The following is a 12,607-nucleotide window of genomic DNA, read 5'->3' as shown; positions in this document are numbered from 1 at the left end:
TGTGACCGCAGCCACCAGTAGAAGAATATCCTTCACCTGCTAAGAGGTCAACAGGAGTTACGCACTACAGCATGAAATTTCACAGGACCAGTAATTTAATGGAGGGATTAAAAAAATCTCTACACAGCTGCAGCTACAACACATGTTTCTAGTTTGTGTAACACACTGTGATTGATGTGGCTACAAAGTTGTTTGCATGCATTTGTATGTGCAATGCCAGAATAAGAATGAATGACACTCACCATCAAAGCAAAGTGGATATCTCTTATTAGGACAGCTAGATGTAAAGAGACTCCCGCTTTTGAAAAACACACAGTTGCTAGATCCTTGGTTTCCCCAAACTAAATAATTTCTTTCTCCTTCTTTGTAGAAGTCTTTGTCTGCCAGAGACCAGTGCCACATCAGGTCTGTTTCTAACTGAAGTCCTATCCATAGGCTACCATCATATTTATCCTCAACATCTTTAAGAAGCCTTTCCATCTCTCCAGCGTCGTCTATGGTGGCCAGGTCGTAATAGTTCTCTCTGCAGTAGTTCTGTGCATCATACCAGGTTTTTGGAGTTGGCACTAGAACGTATTGATGCTGGGAGACACATGAAGACAGAGAGCACAGCCCTGGGGGAGGAAAGCCGTAAAACTTTATGCAGTTTTGTAGAGGTAAAAATGCTCAACGGGTGAAGAAAGCAAGGAGGTTGAAAAGAAATGTACATTTAAAAGGAAGAAGAGAAATTTAGAAACTTGATTTTAGAGTTCACGTTTACAATAAGTGCAGATGTATTAGTAACACTGACCTGCAAGTAGAATTAGATGTGAGATCTTTTCCATAGCTCTAACTGTTTGGTACAAAAAAGAGAATTTACTTTCTGAGATGTCTAAAATCATCTACATAAACTCTTAAATTTTTTTTTCATACATGTGTGTCTATGTAAATATGACATGCATTGGTATAAGTTGCTTTTAAATGCTAAATTATTATATCAGAAAAGTGTTGAAGTATATATGAGTTGGAACACTTACCCATTGTCTTGTAAGTCCTGATGCTTGTTTGTCTCTTTTTTTGTTCTCTTCTCTTTTCTTCTTTTCTTTTATGTTATCTTGTCTTGTCCTCTCATCTCGTCTCTTCTCTTCTCTTCTTTTCGTGTCTTGTCTTCTCTTCTCTTAATGTCTAAATTATATTTTTTTTTATACGTCTTTAGTCATATGAAGTTGATTCAGAAATCCTCTATGTGGGTTCAGCTGTGTTTGTTGCTTCTGCTAATATATGGGCATGATTCTTCCTCAAAATGTAAAACACAGGGAAATGATGTAAATGCAAACTAGATATTGATTAATCGTAACTTCCTTTCCTGGGTGCAAATGAACTGTGTCTGTAGCTCTCTGTGATGGGTGAACACTGTATGTGTTCTGTCCTACAGTATCAACATGTTTGATATTGTCATTGTGCACATCGTTAGAACAACAATCAATATACCAGATAGTTTTATAGTTTAGTCTGTCAATGTGTGTGTTGGTACACAGTTACTAACATTTGACAGGTACCTAATGTTAATTATTATGGTCTCATTTTTTTAGATATTTTGATGGTGATTCATCGCTGCTTGCAGCTTGAATTCAACTGTTTCCACAGAGACAAATTAATTGAACTGTGTGCCTGTAAAGTAAAATCCACTGCTATTACACCTGATTGCTCCAATCCATGCACTGATATCTGTATTTTCTTATTTCCCCCTCTCACAGCTCTTTTCATCCGCTCAAAATGGCCCTGTTCAGAACAGCTGGTTTTAGTGTCTGTCTCTTTAAATGTAAATGAGCCACTGCTCGCCCCGCCCCCTCTACCGGTACTGGTACTCACAGGTAGGGTTGCTATTATGTAAATCCGAAAATTAATGACATCATTGAATGACCACTGAGGGAACAGAGGTCGTAAAACCACATGGACTTCAACCTCGGGATTCTGAAAATTACACATTTTTTTTGTCAATTCTCACATTTTTGGGGCCAGAAAGCAAGACAAACACGATCCTTAAAAAAGTGATATTTCCATAATATGTCCCCTTTAAAGATTCAATGCTGCACATCCATAAAGCTGGTGAGCATTTGAAGAAGAGTTATGATCTCTACTATGGACTGAACTCTAGAAACATTAGATCCTACATTACCCAAAATGCAGCTGGATATTGTCTTCAGTCACATCTTTCCAATGATCCCTTTAGAGCCACGAAAGGTTTTACTACAGGGCCTAACGCGTCCCTTGACACTCAGACCCTTGTGAAAATTTACATATTTTGGGACTCGCATGTGGGCAGGGCTAAACGGCTCAATCGCGCTCCCTGGAAATTTCAAAAAGCCCTCTGCATGAAAATCTAGCCTCAGCTGAAACCATCTCTGTTAGAAAGTTCATGTTTTTGATCTCTGCTGTCAGACTAATCTTTTTGTTTTGTTTTGACATTTTAATATTGAAAATATTTGGAATTTTATAAATGTACATTATGTTCCAGATAATTCTGCTAAGATATCTGCAAACAGGCCAACATCAACATACAGTAGTAGGTCTGTTTGGGAAACATTCAAGTGACCAAAAAAAAGTAAAGATCTGAAGTGATCCCTTGTGATGTGGCTTGTTCTAAACTCTGATTAATATCCTTTTTTTTTTATATATATATTTTGGGGGCTTTTTTTTGCCTTTATTGGACAGTAAAATCGAGAAAGAGACAGGAAATGGGAGGCGGGGGGGATGACACGCAGGATAGGGCCGCTTGGCGCGGGATTCAAACCTCCCCTTAATATCATTTTTATCTGCATATTTCAGTACTTCAACGCTCACATGAAAATACACTGTGGTGGAAGGAAACTCCAAACAAAGATGCAATATATCCAATGTTATACCAGTGTCAATACAGAAGTAAAACTTTATTTATTTAGAAACGTTAAAGTTACTTTGAAAAAATCAAACTGACAGAATAATTACAACAAGATTATATTTACCATAATAAAAATCATTGGCTAGACAAAACATCATAATAAAAGAAATCCCTTAGTATTACATAACACTTAAGTTATATGTGAATAATATAAATAAAAGACATTAATTAGAAATAACATAAGTAACAAACAACACAGCACAGAGGAAAATTTACAAACACAACTACAGTAATATGTGTAATATGTAACTTGAATTTCCCTGCTAGGGATGAATAAAGTATTCTCTATTCTCTATCTCTATCTATCTAATATGTGGATAGTCATAAACCAAAAATGATCTGTATAACTTTAACATGACTGATATGAGATGTACGGTGGTACGGAGGTGATGGTAAATGGCCATGATGAACTCTTTAGCAGGGAAAACCAAGGAAGCCTTTATAGTTTAGACCAGGGGTTCCCAACCCCCTGCCCATGGACCGGTACCGGGCCGTGGATCATTTGGTACCAGTCTGCAGAGAGAGAATGAAAAAATACGAAATTGTTTGTTTTGTCTAATTTTGACTTTTGGTTGTTTTATTTAGGAAATTTTGCCACTTCCGTTGTTTTAAAAGAAAAACCAAGTGTCCTGTTTAAACTATGGGTTTATTGCAACAGGTGAATCACATTCACAGTGCCTAGTAATAAATGTGGGGACCAGCTCTCCGCCACTTCATCACTTCGCAGAAAACTTCAAATCTCCCTACATTCTGGATTAAAGCTGAATATCCTAAGATCACCACAAAAGCACTGAAAACCGGCTTCCCTGGTTTAGACAACTTCTCTTTTACACACAGACACTACTGTGTGGCATTGCTGTGAGTTTCTTCGTCCGACTCGTCTGTCATCTGTTAGTCCCTCTGTTCCTTGACGAAGACTCTTCCATCAGGATACTTATTCCACCTCAATCTGAAATTCTCAGTCCCAAGCGCATCTCCCAGCTGCTGCCTGATCTGAGGAACAGAGAAAACAAAAAGAACAAAAGAAAATGTTTAATATTTACCCATCCATCCAATCTACCAGTGTGTCCCAATTTCAAGGTACATACTAACTGTATTCATTATGCACTATATATTGACTATGTTCATATACTGCTTTAAAGAAAGACCAACATTTTTACATCTATTACCAGGAGAGAATAGAAAATGTAAGCCTGTGCAAGTTGCACTACAACTTTGTACTGTCATTGTTTATTGAATTTAATTTACACTGCTGTAGAAGTTTCTCCAAAGACAACCAGCACCAGCACCAGTTGTTTTCTGGCATGGTTAAAAAGTTCTGCAAAGGTTCTGTAACAGCTTTTCCCCCCAAGCTGTCAGAGCCCTCAATAAGATCATTAAACTGTTGCATACACATCTCACACACAGACACACACACGTCTGACACTTCTTTTATCGAACTGAGTACCTGCACTTTGCAACAATTGCACCTTGATAAACTACCTCTCATTGCTCTTAGTTTAACTGTTTATAAAGTTTATAAGTTTATTTGAAAACAGGGACAGTGCACATTAATAACATCACTGTAAATGCGCCAGAATTAGCCAAGAGGCTATTTTTCATCTGTAGTCCCCAGACGGATGTTAAAAAGTCACCCTAAAAACAGAATATGAATATGATTAAAATTACAAAGTTATTAGCCAAGGCAATCTACAAACATGCACAGCAATTAACAACTTGACAAAAGAACATACAACATGACATGACAAAAGAACATATATAACATCAATCAGAAAACATAATTCAATACATCCCCAACACATGCAGCAAAGACACATCACACCACAGCATGCAAAGCAGAAGCACAGACACAAACTGCATGCATACACAATATAACGACACCACAAAAAGACATGCATGCCGACACAGGCAGACAGACAACAACAAGATGGCTACAGGTTCAGCACAGACGGACCGGAGAGAGGAAGGAAGGTGTAAAAAAAAAAAAAAAAACTAGTGCTGACAGATCTGAGCACCAATCAACCATCTCTTCAAATGAGCTCTGAATAGATTGTAAGTATTCAGGTCTCTAATAGTAGCTGGGATGGAATTCCACTCTAGTGCAGCTCTAACAGAGAATGCAGACTGACTAAACGAACTTTTCCTAAATGGAATAATACAGTCTCCTCTTGCTGCACCTCTTGTGAACCCATATGCAGTTGTTCTTATGTTGACGAACTGTCTAAGCGGAGGCGTGGTGGAACCATATATAATCTTGTGCATAAGACAGGCATTTACATATTTAATCAAATTGTCCCAACTCAACAGATTATATTTTCTTAATATTGGACAATGATGAGAATGTACCGGTTTCTTGTCAAGGATTTTAACTGTTCGTTTATACAAAGATTCTATTGGTTTTAGAGAAGTGTTACTAGCCTGTGACCAGGTATTTAAACAGTAGATGATATGGGAAAAAACCATGGAATGCATATACATCTTAGCCGCCTCTGTTGACATATAATCTCGAATGAACCTAAAGTTTGAGAGATTGAATTTGACCCGGTTACAGACCTTTTTCACCTGAGCCTTGAAAGAAAGTTTAGAGTCAACCAAAACACCAAGCCATGTCTTGTCTTTGTATTGTTTGAATGGACTGTCACTTTGCAGCACAGCTATTACTTTTAAATCCCCTTTTAATCCTTTGAAATGCACCTTGAGTCTGCACGAAACAACATTTTGTTTCACTACCTGCAAGACTTGTAGTGGAAATGGCACTAAATCTGAGCATGAGTTGTTGTACCTCCATCAAATTTGTCTTCTTGCCATTGTGCCATGCTCTTGTTACTGGGACTCACTTGTTGTAAGAGGTCCTCTTCCACTGCAGGGTTGTTCTGCTCCATCACTGAGTCTTGTGCTCTGATCCTCAATTTAATGATCTTCACCTTAACGGGACCTGATGGTGAGAAAAGCTTCATCATATCCATTATGACAGGCCAATGCACAGTAGGACGTTAAGTATTCAGTTACCTCCTATTTCAGAATATTTCTATAGGGAAAATAAACACTGGTAATGTGATATTCAAATTTCAGGGTGCTTTCACACATACTGGTGCAGGGGTGCACACGGGTGCACATCAGAAGCAGGAATTATAAATTGTTAAATTTTTCACACATTTGTTTTCACTCAGGTCCAAACGGCCACCACTGGCAGCGCGGCATGTTTTCATGACGACTGACCAGAAAGAGACGCTTGGTACGTTATGTTTACACAAGTCCTGATTGTAAAAATGAAACTCGTAACGCTAAACTTTAACAATGGAGACACATGCACCACAGTTCAGAAGTACGCAGATTATTTGTAGCACTGGTCATTTCATTTTATATCATTTGTTTTTACCACTCCCTCAAATAATAGATTTTGAGAATGAAGCATGGCTGAGGGAGAAAACTACGGGAGCCTTTTTAGCTCAAACTTGTTGTGTACACCAGGCAGTTAGTGCGGACCAGACTACAGCAGCTTTCACACAACAAACGGACCGCGCCATAGTTCGACCACCTCTTCAGGCCGGTCTAGGTGCTGTGTTTTTGGTGTGCAGCAACAGTTGTGTTCACAGTGATCCTGGACCTAAACACTGCCTGTGTGAAAGAACCCTAAGTCCAAGTCAGATTATGAGCTTTCTCCAGAACAGAGTGGTGGAGAATCTTAATGCTCACCTTTACAGATGAATGGATGAACTTCACCACATGGCTTTGGTCCCCATTTACCAGATTCACTCTTCAACACAGCAGCACACTTGTTTGTCCCTGGTTCAATATAAACTGTTTCACTCGGTCTCCAGTATCTAAACGAGGAGTAAGTCCCGTCAGACCACGTCCATGGTTCTTTGAAGAGACCCACCCACACCTTCCTGTCTTCTGCTACTTTCTGAATGATCTGGCTCTCAGCCTCATTCCTCACACTGGCCAGGTCTGTGTGGTATTTCCTGCAGTAATCCCGAGCACTGTTCCACGTCATAGCTGTTGTTTTGACAACATACTGTTCTTCACCAACTTTTTTTCCTGAATAAAAAGAAAAAAAGAGATAAATCCCACTTATCTCCTCTCTCTGTTTTGAGATAGAGGAGATTATGTCTGTTACTGTAGTTATCACATTGGACATCATGCAATAAGATTTTTTGTAATCCTGAATAACTCTTGCTTTTTCGATCTTGCTCATACAAGTGATCTGGGACAGATCCAGTAAACGTAAGTAAAGGAACTTTTCAACCTTCATACAATATTTTCATAACTTTTGTGATGATACATCGACTTACAACAGGTTGAATGACACCTCTGTCATTGCCTGAGGGGATCTGTATCATTATGGTCTGTATCGCCTTTACTGGCACTAAGCAGCTTTGAGGGGCATGGTAGGAACCCGTCTCTCACTTAAGCAGAAGTAAGCGATCCGGTCGTTTTGGCTAATGCTGCGTTCCAGGCCGGCTTTTGAAACCGTAAATTAGCTTCAAGTCACAACTTACGACTTTGTAGCGTTCCAGGCAACCCACTCGTGTTTTTCCGACCTGTTTTACCGGTGAAAGTCACTATAACGGCCACTTGTAACTTCCGACCCGTGAAGTCGTACCAGATCGAACTGGTATGACTTCACAGGTCGGAAAAACACGAGTTACGAGTTGCCTTGAACGCACCATAACAATCCTCGTCCCTACGTCACCACATTCACGGCGTCCCTTGGCTGCACACACAGCCCTTCATGCCGTTCTCTCTCCTCATTGGATAAAAACTGTAGGATACGAGAAAAGTTTTCTCCTCGGCTCAGAGCAGAGCAGAGTGACTGACAGACCCGTGTTTCGGTCCAAACACTCTATGTAAGTGATTGCTGTCGGAAGATATAACTATTTAAGACTTATATTAACACAAATATATCACTTACTTCTGCTTTAAGTTTCACTTTCACTTTCGCGAGTCACGACGAGGAGGGAGCAGGCAATGCTAGGGATGGGTATTTCGAATAATTTTCTAACCGAGTATCCTAACCTTGTCGTAACCGGGTAACTGATTACTGTAATAAAAAATAAAATGACGTCATGTCTGACATGTCGGCGCAGCCGGTGCATAAATGCGCTCTGTCCGACAGACAGTCCGGCATTACTGACACAGCGTCGTCAGACACAATATCAGGTGGATAATAAGACTAGAGACTGGAGCGTACGCCAAGGGAACCACCACATATTATTGTAAAAGGTTCGAAAGTCCGAGGCTCGATCCAAAAACGCTTTTACACAGCAGAAAATCACGTTGCTTGATCCGAAACTGTTTAACACTACAAAAAGCCGAACCATGGCATGATGATGTTGTTTGATCTGACATTAGACTGCGCTCTAACGTGCCGTTTAGGTTAACCGGATAATAAATTCATAACCGGATAGCAGATTGCCTACTCGGGTACCCGGGTACTCGGGTAACTGTGCACATCCCTAGTCAATGCGACACCTTTCCGTCGGATTGTGTATGTGTGTTTACTGTGAAATGATCCGCTGGTAACAGAAACTTAGTTTGGACGTCTTCTGTTAATTTCAGGATGTTTACAGTGCTACGCGCTTCAGGCAAAACACTACCGCTTGGGGCCACTAGTGCCGCCAAACTCAACCAAAATTTAAAGTTCTTAAAAGAGAATTCTGGTCATTTTTGACCCCTAAATCGTTGTCCTGATGGTCACCCAGTGTTGGGAGGAGCAAAAAACGCGACTAAAATTGATGCAGGCAAACCAGAGTTACACCATGGCTAGACGGCGCTAGCGATAGCAACAACGCAAAAGTATGGGGGCAATTTTTTCAACCACAACATACACTCAAAAAACAATCAAATATCTATGGTACATGACCTAAATCCTTCTGACACACCACTGAATTCATAAACTGTACAGTATAAACCGGTATAAACAGTATTGTGTTTTTGCATGTAGCCACTCACCTCAGATAGCCTAGACCTAGACATTACTAAGCGATCGTAGAGCGCCTGCTCTCCCCGCCACAGAAACAAACACTTTTTCCTTGTTGTGATGATTTCTTTACAAAAATAAACGGTCAGAGATATTTTGAACATTCCCACTGCACTGCTCGACCGTTTATTTTTGTAAAGAAATCATCACAACAAGGAAAAAGTGTTTGTTTCTGTGGCGGGGAGAGCAGGCGCTCTGCGATCGCTTAGTAATGTCTTTCCAGGACGTTCCAGAGTTCGGCTATCTGAGGTGAGTGGCTACATGCAAAAACACAAAGTTTATACTGGTTTATACTGTACAGTTTATGGGTTCAGTGGTGTGTCATAAGGATTCCAGTCATGTACCATAGATATTTGCTTGTTTTTTGAGTGTTTGTTGTGGTTGAAAAAATTGCCCCCATACTTGAGCGTTGTCGCTATCGCTAGCACTGTGTAGCCATGGTGTAACTCTGGTTTGCCTGCATCAATTTTAGTCGCGTTTTTTGCTCCCCCCAACACTGGGTGACCATAAGGACAACGATTTAGGGGTCAAAAATGACCAGAATTCTCCTTTAAGTACTGCTTTAAAGCTGTAGTGCGTTACTTTTACTTTAGTTATTTATATCCAGTTTTTTACTACGTGACAAAAATGTTGACGAGAAACTCAACAGTAGCAAATGTTTGCTCCCTCGTCATCAAAGATGGCATCAGACTCTGGAGAGCTTCTCAACCTAGCGTGAGGAACTGCTGTATGTACATTGTCACGGAAACCTGGCTGAACCAGAGCACTACGATCCAGCAGGAGGGGCTAATGCTACATCAAGCTGACGGTAAGGTTCGTTAGCTAAGGGGAGGCGGTCTGGCTACATAGTGGTGACCCTTTGGTTGACTTAACAGTTCACACGAATCCAAGATGCAAATTAGCTATACCACAGGATGCATGTTTTATTCACCCCTTCACTCACATAGACTAGAAGTGAACGGGACACTGTTCTTTGCACATGTGTGACCGCAGCCACCAGTAGAAGAATATCCTTCACCTGCTAAGAGGTCAACAGGAGTTACGCACTACAGCATGAAATTTCACAGGACCAGTAATTTAATGGAGGGATTTAATGAAGACAATGTCTACACAGCTGCAGCTACAACACATGTTTCTAGTTTGTGTAACACACCGTGATTGATGTGGCTACAAAGTTGTTTGCATGCATTTGTATGTGTGATGCCAGAATAAGAATGAATGACACTCACCATCAAAGCAAAGTGGATATCTCTTATAACTACAGGCATATGTAAAGAGACTCCCGCTTTTGAAAAACACACAGTTGTGAGATCCTTGGTTTCCCCAAACTAAATAATTTCTTTCTCCTTCTTTGTAGAAGTCTTTGTCTGCCAGAGACCAGTGCCACATGTCCTTTGTTTCTACCTTAAGTCCTATCCATAGGCTACCATCATATTTATCCTCAACATCTTTAAGAAGCCTTTCCATCTCTCCAGCGTCGTCTATGGTGGCCAGGTCGTAATAGTTCTCTCTGCAGTAGCTCTGTGCATCATACCAGGTTTTTGGAGTTGGCACTAGAACGTATTGATGCTGGGAGACACATGAAGACAGAGAGCACAGCCCTGGGGGAGGAAAGCCGTAAAACTTTATGCAGTTTTGTAGAGGTAAAAATGCTCAACGGGTGAAGAAAGCAAGGAGGTTGAAAAGAAATGGAAATTTAAAAGGAAGAAGAGAAATTTAGAAACTTGATTTTAGAGTTCACGTTTACAATAAGTGCAGATGTATTAGTAGCACTGACCTGCAAGTAGAATTAGATGTGAGATCTTTTCCATAGCTCTAACTGTTTGGTACAAAAAAGAGAATTTACTTTCTGAGATGTCTAAAATCATCTACATAAAGTCTTAAATATTTTTTCATACATGTGTGTCTATGTAAATATGACATGCATTGGTATAAGTTGCTTTTAAATGCTAAATTATTACATCAGAAAAGTATTTAAGTTTATATGAGTTGGAAATACTTACCCATTGTCTTGTAAGTCCTGATGCTTGTTTGTCTCTTCTCTTTTCTTTTCTTCTTTTCTCTTATGTTATCTTGTCTTGTCCTCTCATCTCGTCTCTTCTCTTCTCTTCTTGTCTTCTCTTCTCTTATCTAAATATCTGAATTATATATATTTTTATATACGTCTATGTCATATGAAGTTGATTCAGAAATCCTTTATGTGGGTTCAGCTGTGTATGTTGCTTCTGCAAATATATGGGCATGATTCTTCCTCAAAATGTAAAACACAGGGAAATTATGTAAAATGCAAACTAGATACTAATTTATCGGAACTTCCTTTCCTGGGTGCAAAATCAACCGTGTCTGTAGCTCTTTTGAGGTTTCACGATGCACCACGATGCACCCGCTTTATTCACACACACAACAAAAATCATAGTTGGCTTGATAGTCACAAGGTGTGTGAACTGGTCTCCTGAGGAAGCTAACTAAAGCTTGTGGTAGGAGCCATTTACATACATTAGACATACATTAGACACACATTGTAAACACATTTACATGCACATGACACTTACATACATTTAACATACTACATACAACACAACATACACTTAACATACAGTTTGTGATCCCGGGATGTACATTATATATATGAGTTTAGCAGTTGTTCCTTTAGATGACGTTTAAACAAGGAGATAGATCGTGATGTTTTGAGGCTGTCACTCAGTTCATTCCATATCTGCGGTCCCCGACACACCACACTCATGCTGGTTCCTACTAGTTCACGTTTTTTCCCTACAATGAGATGTTTATATCTGGTATTGTGGGTGTGTTGGGGGACGAAGACTGGCATGAGTTGTTTTAGTCTGAGGTTCAAACCTGAGATCACCTGATATATTGCACAAGCGTTATGGAAGTAATTGAATTCATTGAGTCGAAGGATGCCATACTGGGCAAACAGATGACGAGTAGGTGAATTTGCTTTTGTCCAGGAGATGGCACGGATTATCTTTTTTTGTAAAATTTCAAGTTTCTTTAGATGGCTGGGATAGGTGTTGCACCAGATAATATTACAATAGTTTAGATGTGGTTCGAATAGGGTTTTGTACAGGGTGAGGAGGGCAGAGCGCGGAAGCAGGTGTCTCAGTTTGAAGAACAGGCCTACGTATTTGGATAGTTTTTGGACAAGGTGATCTATATGGTTCTTAAAATTTAAACGGTCATCTATGAGGACCCCAAGGAACTTGGTTGAGTGGACTCTTTTTATCTCTTCACCATCTATTTTGATTTGAATGGCAGAATTTTCCATTTTTTTTAGTTTTTTGTTTGAATTGAATAACATATAATTAGTTTTCCCAATATTAAGGGAGAGTTTGTTTATTTTAAACCAATTATCCACACTCAAGAGCTCATTGTTAAGGAGGTCCTGGAGTTCATTTATATTGTTGTGTGATGTAAATAGGTTAGTATCGTCGGCAAAAATAATTTTCTGGAGAACTTTGGAGGAATTAACCAGATCATTTATGTAGACAATGAAGAGAACAGGCCCGAGAATAGAGCCCTGAGGGACCCCATGTTTGATGTATTTGTGTAATGATTTACTATTGTTTATGTTCACATATTGCTGTCTCTGAGAGAGGTAACTTGTAAACCATTTAAGTGCTAGACCTCTGATCCCATAATGGGTCAATTTATCCAACAATATACTTAGATTAATGGTGTCGAAG

General features: G+C 39.7%; 3 protein-coding genes across 3 annotated transcripts in view; 1 reads left to right on the top strand and 2 right to left on the bottom strand.

Moving 5' to 3' along the window:
* LOC146965316 (putative C-type lectin domain family 20 member A) overlaps positions 1 to 824 on the bottom strand; it is a 6,057-nt gene extending 5,233 nt beyond the window's left edge. Inside the window, exons 1-2 of the mRNA XM_085764325.1 lie at positions 791 to 824; positions 243 to 614 (exon numbers count right to left, since the gene is read on the bottom strand). Of these exons, the coding sequence (XP_085620451.1) occupies positions 243 to 614; positions 791 to 824 (406 nt within the window). The remainder of the gene's footprint in view (positions 1 to 242; positions 615 to 790) is intronic.
* The window catches only part of creb1b (cAMP responsive element binding protein 1b), a 38,494-nt gene that overhangs the window by 8,784 nt on the left and 17,103 nt on the right, over positions 1 to 12,607 (top strand). The gene's annotated exons all lie outside the window — the stretch shown is intronic.
* LOC146965315 (putative C-type lectin domain family 20 member A) lies at positions 3,812 to 10,714 on the bottom strand. Its single transcript, XM_085764322.1, has 5 exons — positions 10,681 to 10,714; positions 10,133 to 10,504; positions 6,617 to 6,961; positions 5,758 to 5,855; positions 3,812 to 3,913 (listed from the first exon to the last, which is right to left on the bottom strand). The coding sequence occupies exons 1-5, from the start codon at positions 10,712 to 10,714 to the stop codon at positions 3,812 to 3,814; spliced, it is 951 nt and encodes a 316-aa protein (XP_085620448.1).

The sequence above is a fragment of the Trachurus japonicus genome, chromosome 21 (assembly GCF_045865225.1).
Source record: "Trachurus japonicus isolate A0001 chromosome 21, Traja_1.0".
NCBI lineage: Eukaryota > Metazoa > Chordata > Actinopteri > Carangiformes > Carangidae > Trachurus > Trachurus japonicus.
The sequence above is the reverse complement of the archived record's forward strand: the minus strand, read 5'-3'. Positions and strand labels throughout refer to the sequence as shown.

What these genes read in the sequence shown, in the direction of transcription:
- LOC146965315 (XM_085764322.1), bottom strand. Translation starts at nt 10,714, where the DNA reads ATGGAAAAGATCTCACATCTAATTCTACTTGCAG. An exon ending in ACATCTAATTCTACTTGCAG is followed by an intron (nt 10,505 to 10,680) that starts GTCAGTGCTACT and finishes TTCCTCCCCCAG; the next exon opens with GGCTGTGCTCTCTGTCTTCA. An exon ending in AAGAGGACCTCTTACAACAA is followed by an intron (nt 3,914 to 5,757) that starts GTGAGTCCCAGT and finishes TCTGTTCCTCAG; the next exon opens with ATCAGGCAGCAGCTGGGAGA.